Source organism: Mesitornis unicolor, unplaced genomic scaffold, assembly GCF_000695765.1.
Source record: "Mesitornis unicolor isolate BGI_N332 unplaced genomic scaffold, ASM69576v1 scaffold15377, whole genome shotgun sequence".
NCBI lineage: Eukaryota > Metazoa > Chordata > Aves > Mesitornithiformes > Mesitornithidae > Mesitornis > Mesitornis unicolor.
Genome location: NW_010194471.1, coordinates 129,326 through 157,190, shown reverse-complemented (window position 1 = coordinate 157,190; position 27,865 = coordinate 129,326). Strand labels below are relative to the sequence as shown.

Sequence of the window (27,865 nt, the reverse complement as noted above, 5' to 3'; positions counted from 1 at the left end):
GAGCTAGAACAGCGTTGGCATTACATTAAAATCACCTTGAATAACTATTGCTTTCAAAGGCTGGATGCAGTTGCAGCTTTTTATACAGCTCCTTTAGTGAGGGAGGGTGTCTTACCACTAGGGGTCATTTCTGAGCTGGATTTAGAGAAATCTAAACAGTAGAGCAAAAAGTAAGGAAGGGGTGGAAAGCATTTTATGCATAGTGTGTTGTATATAGATTTGTATTAAAATATCTTTGCATGTTTGCAGCCACTGCCCTGTATAATATTTCCTCAATTCTAAACCAGCATTTTAGATTCCACAGGAATCGATGGTATGTAGTGTCAAAATACAGTAAAACCTTTTCAGTTAAGAAAAGATGGAAGATGAAGGAAACTCCAGATACAGAGCCAAGTAATTCCAGGTGGTTGCTAAAACTAAGTTTTGCTTTTCTGTTGTTTATCTTCCGGGAATATTTACCATATATTTGGAGGAGAGGGAAGAGAAATCTGGCAAACATTTGCTTTATTTTACACTTTTCTAGTTAAAAATATGTTTTCCTTCTTGCATGACAGCAGCAAGCTATGTTTATGTTAAACAACCATGAATCACATTTGTAGGCACATAATAATGGATAGCATACTTATGTTGCATTATAGTTTGTAAACGACTTTTTGACTATGTATTGGTTCAGTAAATGTTTTTGATGATAATTTGGAAAAATGCAAGAAGCTTTGAGAAATGAAAGAAAATATCTTTTTTATAGCAATCTCTGTAAAAAGGGTCTTTATGCTGTTGTGAGAACTAAAAGCTAATGTCTTTTGTACTGAGTAGCATTTAATCTTATTGTAGAGCTAGCTCTGATATGAAATTATTATGTGCTGGCATCTGACCAAAGTGCAACTCACTGAAGTGTATTCTATCATGTTTCAAGGCTTGCTTCAAGTCAGTGTCCATGATCCTTCACAACCACTTTCTTCAGTAGGCATGTTCTTTCTCTACTGTAGAGAACAGAAAGATTTATTATCCTTTCAGACTTGCATATGTCATATATATTTAAAACACGTGTGAGCTTGATGTTTATGTCTTCTGCTAGCTTCAGGCTCCTGGAATGATAAAGAATAGCACTAGGGCTGAGAACCCTTTCTTAAGTAGAGGTCACTCAGCAAAGGGTACTGGTAACCAGTGTGTGAGGGTGAGTTCTCTTAGTTTCAGTTTATCTTGGAGTTTGTAATAGGAACCTAAATTAAAAAAAAAAAGGTAAAATTCACAGTGGCTAATCCAAATTCATATTGGGTCTGTGTCTAACACAGGCACACATTCTATCTTAGTGTGAAGGCTGTAATTAAAGTGACTGGTCTTGGATTTTCTTTCAGCATTGAAAAGCTGTAACCGATAAACCTTTTGGAGTCAGGGTACTGCCTTTGAGCAGATGGGTGATTTTAGATAGCAGGAATCCATAACTTGTGACAAACGCTCTGGAGATCTGTGGCAATTTGGCATTGATTCGTTTGCTATGACCTCACTGGTAAAGATCTGACAAAAGTGGAGTATTTCCAAACATAAAAAACTTGAGATTCTCTGACTGTCAGTGGGGCCTGTGGCTAATTTATGTAAGTGAGACTGGGAAAATGAGAACAGGCTTGGCATCAGCTGGAGTTCTGTGAGATGCTATCCTGTTACCATTGCTCAGAAATGACGATACATTTCCACAATGAGAAACCATTATAATGGCTATCTAACAATTTAATTTGTGTCTTTTAAACAAATTATGACTAGATTATATACAATTATATATTTTAATTAAAGGGAAAAGTTGAATAAAAATATACAACTAAGAGGAAATGGAAGTGTCTCATTAGATTGCCCTTCTAAAAAGATAAAACTGCAAGTTTCAGCTGGTTTTGAAACAGTGCATTTACCACATTGAGGTCTTCTGATTATATTTGACTTTTAATAGTTCTTTGACAATTCAGTACACAATAATGTTATCAGAAAAAAATGTCTACAACACAAAGCTTATTACTTAAGTTTATCAAGCTGAATTCTGGAAAATTAAGATGGGAGTTTAATTAGAGTTATCATTGATTTAAAAGGCATTCCAGTATTCTCAGAGTTTGTTGTCAAAGAAGACAAAGACTGCAAGAAAAAATTATCAACTTGTGATATGACTTGTGTCAGCAGTTGATAGGGAAGGGACTGACCTAAAGATTTTGCAGTATTTATCATTTGACAGTTCATTTTAAGAAATGATTTGGGATTTCTGACATGTTGAGGAAATCCTGAAATTCCAGGTGCAGTGAGAATGGAATTTGGCATGTGACTATCTGGCTGACATGATGCAGTTCTTACAGTGAAAAGCTGATTAAAGAACAGCTGTTAGCTTAAATCAGAAAGTTTGCTGTAGTTTCTACTACAACTTTTATGTGAAAACTTTTTTTATTTGTGTTTCAGTTGGTCTTTGTAGCAAGTGAAATGTGTTCCAGTTTAGTAAATCACTGTACTCAGTTACTTGGCAGTTGTAGTGGTGACATTAATTACAAAGGCTTTACATGAATATTGAAGCAATGTTTTCTCAGAAGGAAAAAAATAAATCAGAATAAGTCTTGTTCTGTCTGTTTTCATGGCACATGTTTTTCATCTGCCAGTAAAAGCATCCTCTGTAAAAGTGCTGTTTACCTAAGTCCATCAAGGCAACCTGTATTCTTATAGTTAGATTATACAGAGCTGTGCTTCACGGGATTACATGATTTAATTTTAAGGATTTCAGCTGGTCACCATTTTATCTGTGTTAGCATTTCCTTGTGCAAACACTAGAGGATCTACAGTGGTGACAAAGTTCTGTACCTAAGTATGGCACTGTGCCTATATATAATTATATATACAGACTTGTATAAGTTTGTGTGTGTATATGTATGTTTTTAAAAAGTCTGTATATAATCTTATTTTATTAGCCATATTGGCAACCTTAAGTTTCAGAAACTAAGTAAAATACTATTTCTTTACTCCTTGCTTAATAAATGCATCACATTGTAGAAATTATGAAAGTGGCACAGGCCCAGAGAAGATGAGTGGCCCTGGAGAAGAGCTCTAGTGCTGAGAAAAATTGAGATGGGAGTTATTCCACTAGTGTGTAAATTGGAGCATGCTCCTTGACTGATGAGGGTAAGAACTCTGTTGAGAGAGAAGAGCCTCAGGAGGAAGAGCTAGTGGGTCTGGTTTGATACCAGATGAAAGAGAGGACAGACACTGTGTGGGAGGAAGAGAGAGGGGACTGGGGCAACAGCTGAAGAGGCAGAGGTAAGGAGCAAGACGTGACCATACAGACAACAACTTGTATTACTGCATTTTCTAGTATTCCCTACAGCTTCTAGTTACTATAATGCATGCCTAAAAACTTTAGCTCTTAAACTGTGCTACTTGAACTGATCGTTACATTAGGATGTAAGATACAGGACAACATTGGATTTTTACAGCTTGCTTGATTGAGAATCACTTTCCTTATCTAGTGTGTGTTGTTTCTCAAGTGTATGCTAAATTGTACTGTTGAACTGACTTAAGAAATACTTCACTACTGCTTCAGAAAACATTTCAAGATATTCTTCTTAATTTGTAAAAACTGAATAAATGTATAATTTAAATAATTGTTAAAGCCAAGCCTTAGCAGGATCACTATTGAGGAGACTAGTACAGTCTGTCCCTACTTGTTATAACACAAAGAAGAATCTCTGCTGTAGTTTAAAGGTATTACTGGCCATAATAAATCTACAATTTTTGGTACATGATGAGAACTAACATTTGAAGAGAGAACAATAGATCATTTAATAACTTAATTCTTTAGAAGTGGGTACATAGACTGCTGAGTTGCAAAACATTCTTTGGACAAACAACCCACATAGAGATTTTTGCTCAGCTTCCTGCCCTTCAATCTAGACTTACTATAAATTGAATACCATGTTTTAACAACTTCAGAGAGAGAAGCTGAATAAAGATAAGGTGATTTTTTTATTTGCTAAGATTGCAATGTGAAGGGAGATTATGGATAGAATATGTATTGCTGAATAGTATGCACGTTTTCTTTTTTGTTTGTCACAATGTCTTTTTTGATGTTACACTTGCAACAAAGCAATTGGTCATCATTTCTTTGTAACTTACCTTTCAGTTGATGAAGTAGGTCATAACTTCAGTAGAAAAAGTTTTTCTCCTTATAAAAATTATTTGAAAGGAAGAGCAATATTCAGTTGGGGAAAGCATGTCACCATCTCCTCCGCTTGAAAGAACTGTGCCTGGATGCTCTTTACTTGTTGTATAAAGACAACTTTTAAGAATTTAAAAACATCTTAAGATCCTCTGAATTTTAAGATGGAGAAATATTTTGTGAGAGCATGTCTCAGTATTTCCATGTAGTCAGAATCGATGAAAATTAATTCCAGGAGGTATTTCTGAAATTCTATTGCAAGATAAAAATAATTGTGTTTCGATGCATAATAGTCCAGATTTAAATAAAAATATACATATGGCATGTTTTGACTTCGGAACTCATTACATGAAATAAGAAATTATTCATGCATTTTTATGGTCTGGAAAAGATACTTTTTTTTTCCTTTCTAAAACTGAATTGTTAGTATTATTAGATTAGTACGTGTACCACAGCTACCTGACAGGAACAGCAACTGCAGAGATAACTTTTATCTAATTAGTTTTCCATTTTTTGACTGTGTTTTACATGTTGGTATGTTAGTACGATGTGTTAGGTGATGGAAAAGAAAATACAATAGCTAAAGGCAAATGCTTATTCTTATTTTATGCTTCCCATAGAGAGAGGGGTGCTTTCCCAAAGTTACCGTCAGCAGTATGAGCTGCAGATGACCGTAAATACTTGAGCTGCTTGTTTGAATTCCTGAGGTTTTGTTAGAAATATCTGAAAACATTTAAAGTTGTACTTCTGCCTTTAGAATACTTCTGTCATTATTTTAAATGAGCATAGTTGATATCAGGAATGTTTTGAACTGAGTTCAAAAGATTACTTGTCTTTCGTGGGAGAATACTTTATTGGAGCTGTGAGGCGTATTCTTTTTGGCCCACAAATCCTTGCAGTGTAGATTACTAGAAGAGGAGAAAGTCACCTTATGCTCGCTGTGTTCTCTCATTCATCTACTGGCACCGGCTGTTGGAAAAAAGGGACTGATTTAAAGGGGCGTATTATATCGATATCGCTGCTGCCACGTCCTTGTATTCATATAATTTGAGTAGCAGCAGCTTTTGTTAAGAGCCACCCCTTTCTGCTAAGCAATAGTTATTTTGTCATTTAAAAGAAAAGTTCATCTGCTGTTGCAATTATGGGATGCTTTTCCTTCTACCCATTCTATCCATAGTCAACATCTGGGAAGCAACAATGTTTAACTTGATATTTCAATTGAATGGTATGCATGAATAGCTAGCAATGATAAGGATATGCTCTTGTTACTGCTGCAGCAAGCATTTCGTTTTGGAGGTGGTAGCAGACTTCAGTCTTCTCTAAATATTTTCAAGCTTTTTTCTACCCTATGTGATCCACCCTGCCTAATGATGGTCTCCAATTAGCAGTTCAGGAAGAGCACGAGACATTTCTGGACTGCAATAAAATTTACTACAATTATTACTATCCTTATTGCTCCATACAAAACAATTTCTCCATCTATTCAAGGATGCATCTTCCTTTTAGGGGCATATGATAATTTGCTGGTAGAATGTTACTTTAGCAGCCACTCTCATGTTGCTCATTTTATGTAATGGCACTACCTTGACAAACTGAAAGTACACATCGGATTTTAAATTCAAAATTAAATTATAATCACTTTGCTCTCAGTCTCCTGTTTCCCCAGCTGTTATGCTCAAGAAACAGAGAGCCAAATTATCTCTATTTAACCAAGGATGAATTAATCACTAGTTGCCACAGACTGAATATAGAGACTTTCTCTGTAGCTTGGGTTCATTAGTTTGTGTGCAACTATTCAGGAAGTACACTTGCAACTTTTTTTTTCACATTTTAGTACTGATTGAAGTAATCCCTGAAACTTTTTCCCTCAAGACAGTTTGTTTTCAGCAGTTAAGCCTCTGGTTTGGAACTATTAATTAAGGGCCTTCAACAAAGGTGGTTCATATTTAATCAGTTAGAAGCTCATCTTTGGAGTGGACGTGTGCAGAGCTGTTTTTCAGTCTCTTGAAGCTTTTGCTTCATTCTAGCCAGATTCTTGACTTCAGAGGTATAGTCTAGATATGATGTTTTAGTCTTAGTCTTCATTTCTGTAAGATTCCTTTTACCCAGACCTTGGCTATTTTACAACAGGGTTCAGTTGTTCTACTTTTGCCACTTTCTGGGGTCAGTCAGAAAGTAGGAAATGCACAATACAGCCATATGCCTTAGGAGTTGGAATCCTCTTTCACTGACTTTGCTGTTCACATTATTTTCAATGGGTGTTTCCACAAGGTTGTATTTTGTTGTCTCCTCCAGATCACCTCCCACCCCCCAGGACCTTTCCTTATTTGGGTTAATACTACATTTTGATGGGAAAAGTATAAAAAATGAATCCATTTCTTTTTCATGTGTGCTATTTAATTGAGTCTTAAAACAATGCAAGAGCATGTTTCCAAGCACTGTGGTTAGATTTTATTAAATGGGGTCTCTTTGACTACATTCTACATGGCGTGTTACTATTTGCATTAACAAATACTGGAATAGCTTTGTTTGACCAATTGGGTCTTCCCTCAACTCTTTTAAGAGTAATAGAGTACAAATGTTCCTAAGCACAGAAACAGGTGGTTACACTCAGACAAGGGAATCCAAAGTCCTTCAGAATACAGAATGTGCCATTGTCAGAAATGCTCCTGACTGCCTGTATTTGCTTCTGCTGACTACTTCTCATACGCTGCCTCAGTCTGAAGTCTGTTCTTGTGTGTTTCGAGCGCCTTGTTTCCCAAAGTCACTCCTAAAACCCTTAGGGGTTAGTCATGAGATTTGACTTCTGCTGCGTTGTCTGCAATACTGTAAGTTCTATATGCCGAGTGTGGTCTTTTGGAGTAGAAGCTGTATATGACTTGACTAAAGTGAACTCAGCCCTGGACGAGCTAAAGGGTTTGTCTAGAGAAATGTTCGGCCTTATCCCTGTGAGGGTTAAGTATGTTTTATGTCTATCTTTAAAGAACAGATTAAATTTGTTTTTTTCTTTCCCCATTTATCCCTGACAATTGCAGAAATGCTTTCAGATGGCTGCTTTCTAAGGGCGCTGGCCCTGAAGTTAGTTCTTGAAGCTGCCTGCATATAAGGACCTTTACAGCTACAGGAAGGTGTAGTGTATTATTTGCGTACTATCTTGTTTTTCCTCTGACGAAAAATGTTTACCTCTCTTGTTCTGAACAAGGCTTCAATCCCAACAGAAGAAAGTAAGTGCTAAATCTGAAAGGGCTGAAAAAGGGAGAGAGTTACTATGTGTGAAAAAATATGCTGCTAGGTTCACTGTAAATGTAGTTTGTATCACACACCTATAACCTAGCGTTATAGTATATGAGTGCGAATACTATATTTTCCCCCATGCTTTGTAAGAAAAAATGAATTTATGAGAAACTGGTTATTATTGAGGCATCCTTCAGAGTTCTCAATTTGATACCTAAATTTTACATTGCTGTATGTGTACATGACATTTTCAAAGTATGAAGCCTAACTTTTTTGATAGACTCTAAATAAAAAGCATTGGGTTACTTTTTTTTTTTTAAATAAATAATCCCATGTTGTCATGCTAATGTTTTTTTTGGATTCTTGATCATCAAGGAGACCTTAGTTACAGTGAAAGTTAGTAGTTGTTATCTTAATACTAGTTTTTATCTCTGGAGTAGGTATACTATAAATAACATACCAAACATGTTCTTGGCATTATAGCATATAGTATCCAATAAATTCTTTCTTTCTAAGATGTTTCTTTTAGTATCTTCTTTTTTTTCCAGTTTATAAACAGTTATGTCAACCTGGATATGTTTTTAGAAAGGATTATAAAATTATACATGTTGAACATTGGCTGTGCAGCTTTAGAGACATAACTGTATTGTAATCTCAGAGTTGTGGTACATGTGAAAATGTGTTGTGGTTTCATCCTAATATTTCACAGACCTTTCTTTAGCTCAGAAACTCCTACTGTGTCACAGAATTGGGAGTTCTTGCTCAGAAAGAAGCAAAGACGAAGTACAGCTGAAGTCTTGTCATTTGAGTTTAATGCATGTTTGCAGTGCTAAGAGGAGAATCTTTGGCTCTTGTTCTACTGTTTCATATTCATGAGCACTAAATTCACTCATGTTTTATGTGTTGAAAGGCAAAACAAACCTGATGGAAAACCTTAAACTAAGGACTGTGTATTATCAGTGCAAAGAAAAAATATTTTCTTAGGTTTTATTTACTCATTCTACTACTAATTTCAACATTTTCAACAAACAATTTTATCCTCAGTTTGAAGGGAAAAAAAAAAAAGCTTTGGTACCAAATAAAAATACTATTATGTGATAGCTGTTTAACAGAGCCAGTTTTACCAGCAGAATATATTGCATCTAATTTATTGCCCTATTAGCTGAGAACAAAATTCTTCTGTATTTTTTTCTAGTCAATACAGAATACTTTTGAGAGTAATTTAAAATAAATGTGTACAGCATTTAGGGTTAGATTTATATCTTAATTTATTCTAAACATGACTGATTATTTTATTTTTAAAACCCACTTCAATATGCATAATGTTCAGATTTTAGTGCAAGAGTGGAATGTCTTTTGCCTGGTTTCTCTATACTTATTTTTAGCAAAGTTGCACGTATGCTCAATTTACTGTACACTTTTCTCCAAAAAAATAACAACAGCTTTGTTACAAAGTAGGTGTCATGAAGAATTAAATCGTCAAACCGTAATTTATCACGCCTTTTTCTGGTAGGATAAATCAACACCTACTAGTCCTCTGATTTATCAGCCCTTTCATTGCAACACTCATTTTTGTGAAGTGTTATGTAGTGATGTTATGTCAAAGGTACACCTTGTTCTTCTTGATCCTTTAGCCTCAAAGTCAGCTTTATAGTTTTGTTACAGCAAACATACCCTAATTACTGTGCTATGTTATAATACCAGTTTACCTTGCATAGGTGGTCATATAATGTTTAATTTCTGAGTTTAAGAGCTACAAACTACTAAATGAGATTTCATCCTTTCATTTTTAGTATCTTTTATTTCAAACTAAAACTTTATTATGGATGTAATATACTGAATATGAGGGGGTTTTGTTGCATACATTCTTTGTTCCTTTCTTTTTGTCTGTGTGCGTGTGCTCACGTGCTTAAATGTAGTTATATGCTAACATGCCATTACAAGTTTTTTAAAGTATGCTTGGCTTAAAACCTGACTAAATTCAGTCCTTTAGTGTTTCTTGACAGAGCTGGAAGAGGTTTTGTTATCTGAATATAGGCTATTGCATTCAGAAGTTCTCAAATAAGATTTTGAAACTGACTTGGCAAGTGCTTGCGAAGGACTTAATACACATGTGTTTAAGTACATCATCTTGCTCTGCTACCTGCATCGTCAAACCTGCAGATTTTTTTTGATAAAACTAATACTGTTTTTTCAGCTTATGTAACATGTTGATGGTGCACTTGTAATGTATTAGAGTACTTGTTGTATGTGAATATGGAGCTAGCTTACTCAGTGCTAATAAATGTTAATAAAATATTTTAGAATCTTTTTAAACATAACTCTGTTTTTTCAACCATAAAACACAGACTCAATTTTAAATAAATTCTGGTTTTATTACAAACCTTACACAGGTCTCAAAATCAGCACAAGCCATAGTAAATTAGTGCGCAGTTATAAAACACTGCTTCATCAAATTAAAAAGTTTTTGTTTAAGTAGACATTTGGCCTTTCAGAATGGAATATGGTTCTCTTTCATATGTAATGCACTTTTTTTCATGTGCATGGACGACTTCAGGTTTTTTTAAAGATACGCTTTCTGTTCTGGATGATGTTTAGCCTTTGACCCAGCCACTTTCTTACAATAAACAGTTTGTTGATGAGAGCAGCTGCTGGGAAGATTGCTTCCAGACTGTTCTGTGGCAGCTGAGGAAGAAAAGCAAAAGCCAGGATGCACCTTACAGTGCTGCTCCGCTGTCGTTGTTGCTCTGCTCTGCTCTGCCTTGAGGACGCTGCCGTGGGGCCTTCTGTGGCCAGCCTTGCACTGTGGCTGCAAAGGCTGTTATGGAGTCAGCAATGGTAAATGGTAGCACTTTATCAAAACAAATGTGTTCTGCTTAGGACAGTATGTAGTCACTCTTTTTTTTTTTTTTAATAGTTGTTCCATCCTTTGAAGAATTTCTGATACTTTTTTTTTGGCATATAACAAAAAAGAAAAAAGCTATTGCCTCACTTTCTGTATTGGTTTTTGCATGACTGAATGATAGCATTTGCCTTCTAGCAACCCATTACCTAAGTGTAACACTGTGCTAAAGCCAACAGAGAGATACTGATATAAAAAACTTGTAATGAAGACCATTTTTAATTTTCATTGCTAGTTGATTTCTTTTTATCTTATTTTTAACCTTATCGATATCAGTCTTTACAGAAGGTAACATCTGATGTATTTTTCATTAGTAGGTAAATTCTGACCTAGGCCCTGCAGCCTGTTTTTAGAATGGACCGCTGCACATTGGATAAATTAATTTTCTGCTTACATACAGTGCTTTTTAAAGCTAAATTCAATTTTGGATTCAAATTCATGCACAGATTTATGAGCAGTTGCTAGACATGTAGACTAGGAAGGGGTTGAAATCTAAGATGTTTCATGGTCAAAGAAATGTAACTGCAATAAAAAGGATAAGGATACCTTGCAACGCTTTGTTAAAAAACTTTCCCTTTTTTGGACTAGATATTCCACACATTGGTCAACAAAATGAACCCACTTTTATATGTGACTATTTCTGCTCCCCATGCTGCTAAAACGATGTACTGCATAACTATTTTTGTAATGTAATAGTTGTTTTTAAGAACACATTGAAATGTGGAGACAAAATCAAGAAACTTGGTCTCTGGAATGATCTTTTAGAAATTATTAGCTTTTTCTGCCTCTCTTGAGAAAGTATATTGCAGACCAAAGTAACTACCCAAACCACTAGAGACTCCTAAATATCCAGTTGGTTGTGAATTACAAAGTTACCAAACCCTGCCATCTTTCTAAATGCCCTTCCATATTTTACACAATCAACTCATATTTTGCATCGTATCTGGGTTTAGGAAATATAAAAAGATTATTAGTAAACTGAAAAAGATTTCCTAGTTATGGAGTATCCTGCGAATGCATTGCAAATATTGGCCAGGTAACTACAGAAGTTCATGAGAACATGAAATAAGAATGCACCTCAGTTGTACTACAATAAAATCTTTATGAAGTTCTCTGGGGGATGGGGAAAGGGAGTGGAGAACCGGGGATTTTTCTCCTTCCTAAAATGTTTATACTATGAACTAAAACAGAATCATGTAAATATTAGCCCTCTACGTGCTGAATAGAGTAAGATAGATGCACAGATTCACCCCTGACTTAGCCTTGAGGAATGACCTTGGCTGAAATATGTCTTTCTATTAATAAAATATGTAAAACAAATGAAAATATTGGAAGTAATCTGAAAATAGATTAAAATCAGCCAGTGGGGCTGTGGAGGGAAACTATCTTGCTTGCTCAGTTTTTATCTGTTCCCTTGAACAAGGAGTGAACTTTGAAATGAATTATAAGCTGTTACTCTTAAGAGAAGTTTTATATATTCTTTCTGAAAATGTATATGAATATCTTATATGCCTCAAATCAGATTTTGCATGTGTTGTAATTAACCTTTGTGTTTTACAGTTCTGTTTATTCTATTTCATTTGTTACAAAAATCCATCTTTAAGCTTACGCTTGCTTTAGCATAATAAAAGGGCAATTTAGGACTGATGTGTAGTTTGGTAATGTTATTACATATTAATGATATCCAAACAGTATTGAAATAGTGATTGTGACTATCTGATGAGATCTCTTGGCCTGATTGTCTGGTTAGAGATCTTGGCTGTGACACACAAACACAAATAATACATCTGTTATCTACAGCTTTTCTCAGTCTTGAACTGGGAGAAGATGGCCACGACCACTTAATTGCCAGTAGTGTTTTTTGTGGGAGAGAAGAGCAACGTTGCTCCCATCTTTGTGAGTGTTTCTGTGGAAGAGATTGTAGTGGGCCTTTCCTTCATCCTCTTCCAGCTCCTCTGTCAAGGCTGTGTTCACCAAGAGGTGATCTTCTTTCCTCATCTGATCTATCAAGTTTGGGTTTTTTGGTTTTTGTTTTCCTCCTTTTTTCATTTTTTTCCTGAAAAGAAATATGTTGTACTGCGTTTCTCCCGCCTTGTAAAAGAAGACAATACCTTTTAATGAATGGCTGTGGTACTAAACATAGTATTTATAAGATGTTTTACAAAGCCTCAGTAGAAGGTAGTATATACTTACTAGGGTTTGAAAGCAATAAGGTTAGTAAATTCATGCTTTTTCTTCATCTTCTGTATATTTACAGTAAGTTTTTTTGGTGCCATTTAATATTTATTTTGAGCATTTTTCTATATTGACTGAGTATGAACTTGATTTTAAAATGAGGCTGTGATCATGTTATGAAACTGTCATCTGCTTCAGATCTCAAAGTATGGCATTATTACAGGAAGTAAAAGCACAGACAGCATCAGAAAAGCATTTTGTGTGCCTCATTAGTCAGAAATGTCTGCCAAAACCTTGCCCTCTTGTGCTAATAGCTGACTTTTCCCACTGCTGGCCTCCTAAGTCGCTAGCATTTGGGGCTGGACTTGCCACTGTAGTTGTGTTTTTTGCTGGCGCCAGCCTACTGCTTACTACCACGCTGGACTCCAGTTTGTTTCTATTGGATTCAGGAGATGCTATGGAAGCTCTCCAGTGGCTAATTCAACACCTTTAGCTTGTAGGGCTGTTGAACAAAGCTGTGTAGTACAAGGATATACTTTTTGTGTATATGTATATGCATATGCATGTGTGTATTTTTATACTATAAATTAAATATTTTTGTATTTTATTTTCTAAAGTTGAAATTTTATTCCAACTGCTCTGCAGTCTTTATTAAAAATGTGTTCTTTTCCTTCAGTGCTATTATAGAAATCATACGACATATATATACATTTAAGATCATACCTGAACCGAATAATACTCATTGGAAAACAGCCAATTCAGGAAAAAAAACCAAACCAAACAAACAAAAAGCAAACAAAAAAACCCCAAACAAACCAGGTCAGTGATAGTGAAGGTGTGATGTTTATCAATGCGATTATGTTCCAAACAGGCTATTCACGTGCTCCTCTAAAAGATGGCTACTTTATGCCTGCATAATCTTAATTTGTTGGCAGTTAATGAATGTATATGTGTATGTGATTTAATCGGTACATCAGCTGATAATATATGAATCAATAGATCAACTGCAAACTTTTTTAAAGTTCAGTGAAGCAAAAATAGAGGTACTTCTTTGGAAATGATTACACTTTATACAAAGGAAGGAGAAAAAATTGTTAAATCATGTTCTAGCTGTGTATCTAGAAAGTGAATACTTGATCTCACTCAACAAGCAACAGCTAAAATAGAGCATTATATTATAGTCACAATATTGAGTCATTGGTTAGAGCATCACTAATTAAAATCGTCTCATTTTTCCTCCCAAGTTGACTGACAGCTAATGTTTGTTTGTTTTATGACATTTTATTTTTAGCTTTCATTTAGTTTTACCTGCATGTTTTTAATAGAAACCAAATGAATTTAGGCTGCGACTGAATTTTGTCTTAACAAAGAATTCCATTGATAGAGAGCTTGAGATTTATCGTCACAGAGTTTGGTAGAAAAGAGCAGCTCTCAAATATGCCCAATGAGAAAGATACTTGCATATATCTGTGTGTGTATATGAACTTATATGTATGCTTTATATGTATAAAACCAAGAAAATACATCAAAATTATATACATAAATAGAATGTAAGAATAAAGTCTTGGATTTGGGATTATTTTGAACCACTAGAATTGAAAATTTATGTGCTTTGTACATGAGTCTCATTGGTTGGTAGAGCCCAGGTGCAAACAAAATCTTCTCCATCAGGAGCTGTAATTTTCTGTTATTTTATGCTGCGACAGAGAAGGGTCCATGTACAGCTGGTTTTTATTGGTTATGTCTCCCTCTTTTCTCCCTTTGGTTCAATCTCAACCATTAAGTAAGTGTTAAAAAAAAGTCAAACTGATGATCACAGAAATAAAAAAGAATTTGAAACAGCAGAAGAAAACTTCTGATCTGTAGCAGTTTCATCACACACCTGACCAAACTCTTAAAATCATAGAAAGCAGATGTTAAATCATAAGCAAAATACAGCTTTTACTCTTCCTTCTTTACATTGCAAGTTTTTGAACTAAAGTTTAAATGGTAATTGTAATGTCTGACCCCTAATAAACCTTTGTGCTGATCAGTACAGGAGCTGAGGGTATGTAGTATACAGTAGCTTAACTCTATTTCTACGAATTTTGTGAATCAACATCCACTGTGTCTCCCTACCTGCTCAGAACAACTCTTCATTTAGTGACACTTCCAGTCTGACAAGCAAAATTCTGCCAATTGATCTGTTTGTCTCTGGGTACCAGATCAGTGAGGCTGTCATTGCTTTGAAATTTCACCTCTCTTCACACTTCTGTCTGGAAGGATTTAAGCCGGGCTTTGGTGGAGTGCTGGGGGAGAATTTATTGGTGAGAAGTGGTGGGTAGCTCCTTTTGATATAGTGCCTTTCTGCTTTTGGTAATAACTTTTTAAAATGCATTGAAAATATATTGTGCTTTTACCATTTAAAATATGGATAAAAGAATTTCTTGCTATAAATATTAAATTTGTAGTTGATTATTTTAACTATGAAAAGCTCATTAGCTCTCTTATCACCAAGTTTTTTGCTTGACATAAAATTTCATTCTTACTTTGTAAATATAACTACGCTTCTTTCAGGGTGACACAAATATAATCTGAAATTGTTATTCATCATCACTGCATCAGTTTTGGATAGGACAATTGAAGTCAAGCTGAATATAATTTCCTGTAAATCTGTTCATTTTTCAAACGATGTTTTATGTGTACATTCTCTAAAGCAAAGATGTTGCCTTCTTTCTTAAAGTAAGTTACTGATAAAATATGCGTAATACAGATTTTAGTATGATTTTACGTGTAAATAGCTACAGGTACTGTTGTCGGTACTGTTACTGTTGTGACAGCTACAGCTTTTTTTGATTGCATTCTCATTTAGAGCTTGTACTCATGTGTTTTAGGATTTTGATAATGGTCAGGGTAAGCAGTGGCCAGGAGTTTGGGCATTCCCTTGCCTCGTGTTGGGTGCCTGGCTTGACACCTGATCTGGTCCAGAGGTGGGGAAGGCCAGGCAGTTCCTGAACCAACACTTTTCATTTAAACGGCCACCAGAGGCTGCTGCAGAACGGCAGACGCAGCTGGGCATAGGTTTTGAATTCGAAGCTGAATCCTGAACTTGACAACAAATGGCACCGTGCAGGTTCTGATGTGATTCTATTCCTTTCGTATGAAGTTGAAGCAGAGGTTAACTCCGACTTCTTGTATGTGTTTATTTCATTATACAAAAATGTACTTATCTGTATGCCAGTGTAATTGTGGGGACCAAAATGCGTTTGTTCAGTATCTGTTTTTCTGTAACTTTCTACAAAGGACATTCTTACAGTGAAAGTTAGTTTTTCTAGCATGTACTTGGACAGCACTTGAAACTTTGCTTTATTAAAAAGGTAAAAACATATTGTTTTAGAAATTTAAAAACATCAAATACTGTTCTTGATTATGTATTACTCATGTTTATATTTTTGATCAGCTCAATAAATGTGTACATTATGGGAAAAATTAGCTTCATAATTATACACATGTAGCAATTCTGAAATGGTTCAGTGTGTGTTAGAAACAAGAAAATTAAATCAAGAAGTAAACCTAAAAACTATGGGGGGGGGGGGTGAAAATCACCTGGAAGTATATAGTCAAGAGAATAAATGGTAGGAATTGTGTGGCGTATTTGTAATAATGTAACATCACACATATTTATGTTCTTTCAGTCTTTTCAGAAAGTAAGCTGTGACAAAAGTACATCAGACTTTCTGACTCATAATATCAAGCACTTTCATTGTTTGGTTAGAATGTAATAGTACTTTAAGCACCTTTATTTTTTAACTTAATGTCTGTTTCTGTAAGTCTGTAAACCCATCCTTATGTGAGTTAAAATTATGGTGTTGTGTCTAGGACTTGCATGCTAAATTATGCTAAGTGAATTTCTGTGTTTGGAAAGCAATAGCAAAACACACTTTCTGATTAAGCACAGTTTTTCCATATAGTCCCTGACAAGAATGAAAGGTATAAGTCCCTAAATATCAGCTACAGCTAATAAATTAGTCTGTGTGTGTGTAAAACAAGTCAGATAGTGTGTAAAGAACTTAGCAGCGGTCTGTCAAAGCTATGATATTACACTGAGTGAAGATACAAGTGCTTCATGCAGATCAAGTCAAAGAAATGCTCTTAAAACCTTAAATACCACATCATAATTTACAATGCATGTTCAAAAAAAGGGAAGAAAATATTTAAAGCCTATTTTATCCAAGGAGTTAGATGGAAAGAGTTTAGATGGGGCTTTAGAAAGCCGAGAAATGAAAAGTAATTTCTCTGTAACTAAATTTAGCTACTGAGTCCCTCTTAGATTGTCCTGGGGCTTAGAAGCTGGTGCCTGATTGCATTTGGAAAGAGACCATTCCTTTCTTTGTGTTAGGCTGTGCTGCCCCTGCTATGGGGCTGCAAACCAGCGTGTCTGCTGACATTCAGTGTACAAAGAATGTCACACAAGAAGCAGTGTCCCTGTGAAACTTGAGAATGTGTGGTTTCTGAGGGTGGAAAATGTATAGAAAGGTGTTAGGAACAGGACCTTCTTAAGATAAAACAATAGGATTTGGAAAATTGGAGTAATTCCTTGAATAGAAAACTTATTTATAGGAAGGTTGCTCTTAATTGCAGTTTGTGGGTTTTAAAGAGTTGGGCTGGAGCTCAGAGGCATCTTGTTCAAGGGCAAGAGAGCTTGGACCTATGTTCAGCACTCACGTAGGAAATGTGCGTATGCTGGTTCTTAGATATGGCAGTAATGGGAAGGAGGGACATATATTTGGTTAGAAGTCAAATGTCTTTCACTTAAAAATTTGATGGGAAGAATGACTGATACATTATTTTCAGTAGAATAGAATACGTAATTCTAGTGGTTTCTTGTATCATACAAAAGGCCACTTTGTCTCTAGAAGGAGAGCTCTTCAAAATCTAAGCTACTCACTTAGCAAAAAGAAGTCCCAGCATCTGTGTTCATGGGCTGCTAACTTACTGTTTCTGAAGACGTGACAAACATTTCGTATCAAATCTCTCATAAAGAGAATTAGGTATCTTTAGAAAGAGTTCTGTGAATGCCTAACAGTTGTTTCAGGGTGCCACCAGACTGGTACTAGTCCCAGTAATTTATTCAACATTGAAAAAATCAATTTCTACACAACTTAAAATAAAGGAGAGAAAAATCAAAGTTTTGGTGTGTAGATATATAGAAATATATATGTATGTACATCTATATTCCACATTTAAAGTTTTTTTTGCACAGATATGTGTGCTAGCTGTGCCATTGGCTGGGACAAGGACAACAGAGCATACATACAGCTGTATTTCATACACTGATAGGAGAATTTTCTTAGTTGTGTGCATTCTTGACTTACATGGATCTCTTTTACCTAGCCAATTAACAGCCACTTTTTTATATAAGGCAGTAGTAGCAAAATTTTTGTTTGCTGAAGGTATGAGCCCTTTTAGCAAGTATTCTGCTAAGAAATCAGTGGATGTTTTTCTTACCTGCTCCCTACAACTTGAGTCATAGCTGTGGACTAAAGAGCTTCCAGCAAAGAAACCTGTCATGTTGAAATACCTGCATAATACGGATGAATGTGTGTATTCCATGCTTTGTTATCTAGGAGAACCACTACAGACTCTGTTATAGGGAGAGATTAAGCGTAATCTATAAAAGATCGTGGTCTCAAGTCTAGGAGGAGACTACCAAGTAGTTAGGCCTGGCCGGACTAGAATAAGGAGCAGAAGTCGATCTTTGATGAGGAAATTGGGTTAAGTTTCCTATTTTGAATAAAAATGTTCTTGGAAGAATATTTGTATGTCTTCACATGTATTTCTATGTCTTATTTTATTTCCCTTGCCCACAGGAAATCCATCTTGCTTTTCTGAAATGGCTCGAGGGAAATGTAGATGCTGAAGGCCTAAGAGCATCCAGCAAGGTGTCTCTTAAATTTGTTTCATCCTGTGAATCAAAAATTGAGATAACTCCATCTCTCATGCCAGTCATCACTGAGATGGGAAGCTTCTCATCAGCACATTTCAGCCTGAAGACATATCAACAGAATCTTCAAACAAAAAAGCTTGGAAAGATCCTTCTTTTTACTGAAGTTACCACAACAACAATGAATCTTCTAGATGGGTAAGATAGTGATCTTGACCATACCAAATAAGCTCTCTGATCTGGAATTTACAGTTATAATAACACAAAATATTCATAAAGGAAGTTTGTTCTCCGGTTTATTTGTTGGCTCCTAGCTAGCCAAAGTAAAGGAAAAAAAAAAGAGATAGGACACAGAATAGAGGTCTTTGTGTTCACAGAATATTAATTGATAATGTATGAAATACTAGAGCATAAAGGGTGGGAAGATCTGGGCGTGACAAGTGTTAACTTGACAGTGAAGTTTAATCATTCCTCTTGCAAAGCATGAACATCACCATAAGAAAGTTTAAGGTATTAAGTATATATATTTAGGAGATTATATTCATTTTCTGGTACAAGTTATTTTCTAAGCTAGTTGTTTGATAAAAGTGATATTAAGTAGATTATGGCCTTAATTTTAACATTACTGGAATTTTTAAAAGCCAGGTTGGCCAGGGCTTTGAGCAACCTGGTCTAGTGGGAGGTGTCCCTGCCTATGGCAGGGAGGTTGGACTGGATGATCTTTAAGGTCCCTCCCAACCCAAACCATTCTATTACTGTTTTCTCTCATTCCTTTTACTGAATATTTCACTAAAATGCTCTTTAGTGTTTTGTTGGGGCTTTTTAAAACATCTGTTAGGGTTCACAGAATCACAGAATCACAGAACGTTAGGGATTGGAAGGGACCTCAAAAGATCATCTAGTCCAATCCCCCATTGTTGTGCTAGACATTCTTTCATCATCACATAGATGACCCTTGTGAATGGGTTGTGGGATACCTTTGAGAAGGTAGTTCATTAGAGTTTTGAATGGGATTAAACGATATGAAAATCACAGTTACTAAATCTTAGGTTGGAGTCTATGTACAAAGGCTATACTGTTACAATTCATGAAACAGTCTGATGGAAAAAAAACTGTCTTTGGGAAGTTGGTGCTCTTCAGGACAGATTTCGCTATGTGTGTTTCTACCTGCATCAATAACTTTTCTTGGCAGCTACTTTTGAGTATCAGTGTTAATTTATCTGCAGAAATTGCAGATGAATTTTACTGTTGAAAATAACCTCAGGAATTTTGGTTTGGATATTTTCAAATCAACATCATCAATTAAATCATGTTGAATGTTATTGTAACTGATTACTTAACTAGCAATAATAGCTTTAGTTCTCAGCTACAGAGCCTAAATTGTGAGGCTGATATAAGCTACAGAGTATGCCTTCTTGTAAATAATAAAGGTGGTTTGTTTTAAAATACATACACATGCAATCTGTGAATGAGGATGCATTATAACAGTATTAAAGTAAATCAGTTTGTAGTCTTACAGTTTACACTGTGATAGAACTTACTTTTTACTTTTTTTTTTACTATTTACTTTTCATTCCAAACTATTCTCTGTATATGCCTATGTACTCATGTGCGCACACATTAAATAAATGTTGCTATCTCATTTTTACACTACCCTCCCCTGATCTACATTCTCATCTTGCAGCTGATTTTGCAATCGCTTTTGGACATAGACAGACATGCTAATTTGATAAGAGGCCACAAAGAAAAGAGTTATTTTATAGAAGCATTTGTAGCATTTGCTTCTTAATTTTTAGTATTCACAGCATGTTCAGCCCATTGGATTGAAAGCAGAAGTACTGTGAAGAAACCGACAAAGTGATAATTCAATAGGTCAGGACCCTTCTTCTCTGACAGTTGTTTTAGGTGATGATTCTCAGTAACATTTTTCACACATCTCAGTAAAATGAAGTATATAATTCAGAGTTTTGTGAATTTATTTAGATATCACAAGCTAAATAAAATCATGTCTGGCCAATTTATATATAATTATATTATCAAGAAAGGCAAGAGAGGTAAGAGAAGTAGTCTTTTTTTTTAATTACTCTGGAACCTTTACTCTCTTATCTTTGAAGTGGGGTACCAGCACAGTGATCAGCACTCAGGTTGCTTTTTTACATTAAGTAGCCCAAATGTAGTGAACTGTTTACAGATGTAGGTCTTCAAGGTTTTCCCCATTGCGATGCAGCTTGAGTAGTCATTTTTCAGGTAAGGTGTAAACTAGAAATGCTGACTCTTAGTAGTGTACACTGGGAAGATGATCCTAGTCAGATTAGAATTTGAACAATGAAATTTATCTTACAGAAAGATCTTTGTTTTAATAAGTTTAAATCTTTGTCCTAAGTATTATAGTTGAAGTTATTGTAAATTCTTCATTGCCATGGATGATAGAATAGTGTAGTTCATGTAGGTTGCAGTTCAGCAAAGTACCTTGAAATTTCACAGATTATAGCATTTCATAAACCACTAGAAATTGATGCAAATACCTATTAGGTAAATTTATTGAAGAAAAAAGTTGTCCTGTTTTTACAGTACTTCCAAGTGAACCAATATGAATTTGTTAGGATATGTGTATGTCACTTTTTTCTAATTGCAAGTCCTGAATGACAGAAAACATATCTCAGGAAAAAGGAGTTTCTTTTCTTGAACAAAAAATAGACACCTATTGATCATTCACAATTCCTAGAAAAGAAATTGCAATACCATGTTTATGTATTAATATATTGCAATAAGCACGTGTTACTCTCCTAGGTCTCTCAAATTTTACCAAGTTTATGATATTTGAAAATATGATACAGACACCTCAAGAGCTTCATTAGTGCCATTAATTGTAAATTTAGTTAGAAAATTATAATTGAATTTACAATTAACTTCTGTGACTTTAGATTTTCTTATACCTTTCCCACCAACTCAATGTCAAACTGTTGTCTCTCTTCCTTTCCACTTCCCTAAACCTTCATACCCCCCAAAAATTAAGACGTGGAAGGAGAAAGTGGGCTGGAACTAATTTAATGGCTGAGCGACCTCACAGTAGAGAAACAGCCGGAGCCTAATAGGGGTCTTTGTCTGCATTTCCACCCTGGCTGGTAACGTGCCAGTCAAAAGTCAAGCAAGAGAAACAGGTGGAAACTATTAGACCTGTCATAAAGTTTGAAAAATTGATTCTGGAGGCTAAGTGAATAGATTGAACTTGACAGTGTTGTCCTAAAGATTCTAAGGGAAAATTCTGTAGTTTAATTTGGGATCCCTTGATTGTTCATTAGCTCTCCAGATGGCAGGTCTTGGCGGTTTGTGTATTAACGTACACACTGTATTATCACTGGCGTACATTTATGTGTCCTAAGGAAACAAGCAAAATGTGAATTCACCTGTAGGTATCCAAAATTAAATGGCATTATTCTAATTGTAAAATAAAGATTTGTTTAAGTGTCATGTGGTTTAACATGATCAATATTGCTCTTGTGATTTCATGCTAAAACCTGTACTTGAATCATTTGAGACTATTTTTAAAAGCATTTCCATTTTAATTTCCTAAACTAAAATTTTAATTCCTTATCAAAGATTAGAAGCTCCCTTGTTTTTTTTCTCTAAAAGGAAATCTGTGAGTTTCATTTCAGAAACCTTGTCTTCAAAGATATTTATCCTAATGCCACTTCAACAGATTAACCTTGCCAGAAGCAGTTCCACTTCCTCTGTTTCCTCTCCTTAGAGCATACCTGGGATTGCATGATTTAAGATGAAACCATTATTTTTGAAGATGTATCTGGTATAGTGATACAGGAGTTACATTGTAGAGACGTACTTATTAGACTCAAGACAAAACTTGAGATTGGTAAAGAAGTATTTTTAGCACATTCTAATTGGCTGGAATGGTTTCACAAGCATTTAATTAAAAAATAAATTAACTAGATATACATTTCAGTTTTATTCTTTACCAGCACCTTATATCCTGTTTTAATATTTTAGTTGGCAGATTTGATTTATACATGATTAAGCCAGCATGTGATATTTTCTATATGAAATGCCATTATGGATCCCTTTTCCCCAGTATTTAAGAAGCACAAAGTGCCATTGTTAGGAATAGTTTGACACAAAAATGGTGAATTTTAGTGGAAATGAAATGTGGGATGAAGTTGCTTTCATCATTGCCAAATAGGATATTTAAATAATATGTCATCATAAAATAAACAATTCCTAAACAATTAAAAGCCTTGAAAAAGGAAATCCTTTACATCACTACTTCCCTTTGGGGTTTTCTTTATGCTTTTCTAGATTCATATTGTTGAATTTTTAAAATTGTACTACAGATCTAATTTTGCAAAATGAGCATTAGGACTAATTTTATTTTAAGACTCATGTTTTAGTGGTATTTGTGCTGCTAATACAGGTGAGTGTGAAAAGTAAGAGTAGCATATAGTTGAAGGAGATTGGAATGGCACTTCAGAGGCACAAGAAGACAAGTTGAGATTGACAAACTGTATTTTGTACTTAGCGAGTTTTATTTTCCTTTCAAATCCTTGTGATGTTTTACTCTATGTACAGAGGCTTTGTGTGAGTCATTCCATGCATCTCAGTCACCTCCCTTGCTGTGTCACTGACCTTCTGGCTTCCTCTCTTGAAGATATATGGGTTGCTGGAGTACAGAGTCTTCAAAGAGTGATCTTTGTCTTTTAGGATGGTGATACACTATCCAAGTACATTAATGTTTTGCTATAAATAAGTGTTTTATCACCAATATTAACAGGTGATAAACACCCTTCACCCTTCTCCCTCAAGAATGTGTGTTGGAGAGCTGGAAAATACCATGGTGGGCAGGAAGGATGCTCCTGAAAGGAGCTAAGCATTGCTGTTGGATTTTTAAAAAATGTGTGCTGATAATCAGTTGCACTTTAATGGTGCATACATTGTATACATAATCTTTTCTACAAATATGTAACCAGAAATATTTTATCAGCTTGTATAATGAGTACTTCACATGCAGAAAGCTCTCACAACAGTTCATATTGCTTTTAAAAGCTTAGATCCCTTGGCTTTGTTTATTTGTTAAATGGTAGCATGGGGTAGGAATGCTTTGCTTAATGAATATCTAACCTAAAAACTCAATAGAAACTAGTGGTGATAGAACTGCTCTGTAAGGAATTTTATGCTTTTAATCTAGATCCTTCCCATTTAACTTAGCCTTTATATAATATCATCTTCCTTTGTTCTTTATGTCTTTGGGTTTACTAACTTTTAAATGTTGGTATTCTTTTCTCTATAGGATTGAAGGGATTTTTATTCTCAAAAGAAGAAAGTTAGTGCATTGGCGTAGCTGCTTCCATGCTTGTTTTTTTAAGGTTTTTTTTTATATTCAATATTTTGTGCCTTTCTTTGGTGATAGAGATTAGCTCAAATAACAGAATATGTTTGCTTCCCTTAAATCAAATTAATTTCAACAGTAAATTTTGCTAATTTAGTTTTAATTGTATAACATGTCATACTTTATTCTTCCACTCACTTATTGGTAGTGTTTTGCATCATCCAGTGTTAAAGAAAGCCCTCCTTCAGCCTGATAACAAAAGACCATGCAGGAATTTTTGTAATACAGCCAAGAGTCTGTTCCCTTCCTCGCCTGTAGAAAGGGAGGAATTCGGAAGTTTTTGGCACTGATTTGGTTCTGTGCCATTCCCAGACTCTTCTCTGCAATACTGTTTTTTCATTACATGCTTGCTGAAAGATTTCTGTATCAGGGTTTGTCATCTCCTTTGCGTCAATTTTCCGTGCCTTTCTTTCCACCTGTTGCGAACAGTTCTTTAGGGCGCTAAACAATTAGGTCCCTATTTTCCTGTCATGCACCTTGTGTGTCTGATTTTTCATGGAATTGAAGGCAAAATTATGTTCCTCTCGATTTTTTTGTTATGCAAAATTAGTAGATTTTCTTTCTGTTAATGAAGTGGGCCCCCTGCTTGCATGGTTTCTGTCAGTGCAGGGGGAGGTTTGGTATTCCCAAAGGGAACTGAGTCATAAAGAAAAGATACCCGTTTTGCAGAGCAATTAACCCGTGTTGAACTCTTAAAGTATATTGTATTACCCTGCTGCTGGAAGTTCCTAAACAATTTGCATTGTCGTATGAATACACATATAGCCTTAGAGCACTCATCATTCGTTAAATATGAGAGGAAACCCTGTAAGACTGCATAGTTAAAATGAGAGCTAAAGACTGGAAATGGAAAGGTTTAAATAACATTTTACTGGTTTATTTTACATGGAGCTGTTTTCATGCACATATTTTAAACCAGACTTTTCGTATTAAAATGAAAAAATTGAATGCTGAAGTCACATATTTTTGAAGAAGAGAATTATCTTGAAGAAGTATATATGTTACAGAATACAGTATCTCATATATAATACATTGTTATATACATTTATGATATTAGTTACAACGTATTACATGCATGTTAATGTTACTCATTTGCTAGCTCAGTGGCTGTCAATTCTGCCTTTGAATTATGATTTTTATTTAATAAAAAGAAATGTTGCTTAAGCTTAAGCTACCCAGAAGCACTTACCGATTAATGTTTGCACCTTATTGAGAAAGATTTTCATGCTTTTTCAATCATCATTTTGTGGCACGTTGTTAAATATAACAGTGTTGGTTCTGTAGTGTCAGTGTGAACGCGTATCAGGTAGGGCTATCCTTGTGTTCATCAAATAACTTTCTGTGCACTGGGAAACCTGCCACCTTATTGCCACCGGTTTGAGCTCAGATCTGAGTATAACTTCTAATGAAGTCATGTGCTTATAGTATAAAGTAAAAAACCCTCAAAGACAGGCATAAGTCAGTGTAGGACATGATCTGTTGACTTGAAAAGGGGAGGGTAAGGCATAGCGAAACTGGATTTGCTGATAATGTGGTGAAATTAAACAACCTTCCTGCCTCCATAATTAACTTGCTTGAGTAGCTCAGGGCTTGGGCAGGTCATGGATCTGCATTTCTCCCCCATACCTTTTCATTGTAATTGTTGTGATCATCAGACTAGGAAAAATAAATGGAAGATGTTGCATTCAAATAAAACAGAATAGGAGTTAGGTACGTAACTGGCTCGATAATGTGTTTGATTAATGGATTGCTCACATTCTCTGTCTCTGAAGAAGCCTCAGTTTAGGACTAGTAAGGAATCCACTTAGCTGGGCACTGCATATGTTTCTTACCCTTGACCTATGAAGGAGGTGTGCTGGAGGTACTCAGCACATGCAAGTTCCAAACAGACTCCTCGTTTTTCAGAAAATGAGAATTCTGGAGAAGAAGCGGAGCCCAGTATGCACTGCTTTGGCAAATCCTCTGGCATTACACTGGCTTTAAGTGATGCATAGTGCCTACCTCAGCCTTGGAATTATGTCTGCAGAGTGATTTTTGATGATCGTTTATAGGAAGCTGATGAGAAGAATCAGTGTTGTCAGCCATGGAGGCAAACGTGCTGTGTGCTAGGTTTTGACTCTATTATAAGGATCTGAATGCTGAACTACAACTAAGTGCGGTCACACAAAGTCTGAATTATTCTCTGGAGATGCCAGTTTCTCATTCTGACTACACAGGGAGAAAAGCGTAATCAGATTTCTTAGAAAGCTGAAGTTAACGTCATGGTTTTCAGTTTCCATTTTGCACATCTCCATCTCTTTGCCCTCATTAGGGAAAAAAAAAAAGAAAAGAGGTTGGATTTACAACAGTATGGGAGCTAAAGTAGGAGCTAAGAAACTTACAGCATGGCTGTTTAGGGAAGTTTAGACAGCACCTGTTCCGCTGTTATTAAGAATAAATGCCCTGATTTTTCTCTCTTCTTATGCTGCCAGTTAGAAGATAGTGATTTAATTTCAGAATAATTCCGTGATTGTTTCCAGAGCCAAAAACTTTCAAAGCTTGTGTAATTTCTAACTTAAGCAGTAAACGAAGAAAATCCCACAGAATCTGAATTCTTTACCTAAATCCCACTGGACTAATTTATTTTCACTTATACTCCTATTAAAATATTTTAAGAATCTGTTTGTATTCAAACGAGGGCTTGCATTTATCACACCTCATATCATTTAGCCTAAAATGTCATGGCCTATAGAATGGTGTGTTTAAAAAAACGAGGTTCCCCCACTGCAGTTTTGTGATCCCCAGGACTGCTATAAAATACTGTACCTCATGTTGCTTTCAAAAGAATTTACTGGCATTGTTCTTGTTGCTTAACTGTTAAACGTGGATGAACTTCCAAATGTTTTTTTGTAAACTTAAACAGACACTATTTTTACTGATGATATTATCTTACATAAAAAACCCCAAACGTATTGTAAAGGAATTTTTGCAAACACAAAGCTTTTCTGGCATATTACATTAAGCAGAATGCGGAATACAGCTATAAACTATCCTACAGACATTCTTCATTTGATCTGTGTTTGAATGGATCATCAGTCGGTTCATTCGCAGAGGAAAATGAAGAAGCATACTGAAGAGGAAACAAGAGGAGAAAGAAAAGTAGGGAGTTGGAGACACTCCAGGAAAGAGGAAATTTAAAAAAAGCATTCAAGGGAAACAAATCTTACCTGTGTTTACTGAATATTTCTTTAGCAAATATGCTAAGCTTAAGGTAAAATAAGTGGCTTGTTAGAAGATTGCAGTACTAGGCAAAATCTACACATCATCAGAGCGCTTAGCAAACCAATTATTGATCAAAGACCCAATACTCCCTTGTTCAAATGACAAATTTCTGCTGAAAGATAATTTACAGAGTGTTTGGTTTTTCTTCTGTAGACATAAAGGCTGGTAACAACTGCATTTAAGCATGTGGCGGTTCCATTTTGATTTTTTTTCTGTTTGAAAATTGGAGAGAATGAGGAAAAAGGAGCATTTTATTTTGTTGAGGCTAATTAATAATTTTGCTTACAGTTGCAACTCAATCTGCAACTTATGATGTCCTAAGCTCCTAAAACTTATTGATAGACTTAGATGGGCTGTGGGCTTAGTGAAAGAGAACAATGTATTTTTTTTACTGCTGCATCATCTTTCAGCTAAAATATTTCACCCATATAATGGATTGCTTTGTTTAAGTACAAGACTTGATTTTCTCATATGTCTAAAGGAGAAACGAATTTGGTCTTACAAACTAGTTGCTACAGAACCAGCTTCCTTTTAAGGATGTGTATTGTGCCATATGACTGTTGCAGTGAAACTGAGATTTATGAACACTGGAGGAATAACATGCAAATAATTCCTTAGTGGCTAAAAATAATATTTCACTCTTCACTGGAATAAATCAGGAGTGGATGTCCTTAGAACAAGTAGTTGTTTGATATACTGGTGTAAATGCAGATGTCAGGGGTATCAGAGAGGCTTACCACTCATTTTAGAACTGTTTGTTACTGAATATAACTCTGATGAAGACAGACTACAGAA

The 27,865-nt window shown here is 35.3% G+C and overlaps 1 protein-coding gene across 1 annotated transcript in view; it reads left to right on the top strand.

Annotated features, from left to right (window-relative positions):
• The window catches only part of HLCS (holocarboxylase synthetase (biotin-(proprionyl-CoA-carboxylase (ATP-hydrolysing)) ligase)), a 111,090-nt gene that overhangs the window by 20,404 nt on the left and 62,821 nt on the right, over positions 1-27,865 (top strand). Inside the window, exon 5 of the mRNA XM_010187819.1 lies at positions 18,338-18,609. Coding sequence (XP_010186121.1) covers positions 18,338-18,609 — 272 coding nt within the window. The remainder of the gene's footprint in view (positions 1-18,337; positions 18,610-27,865) is intronic.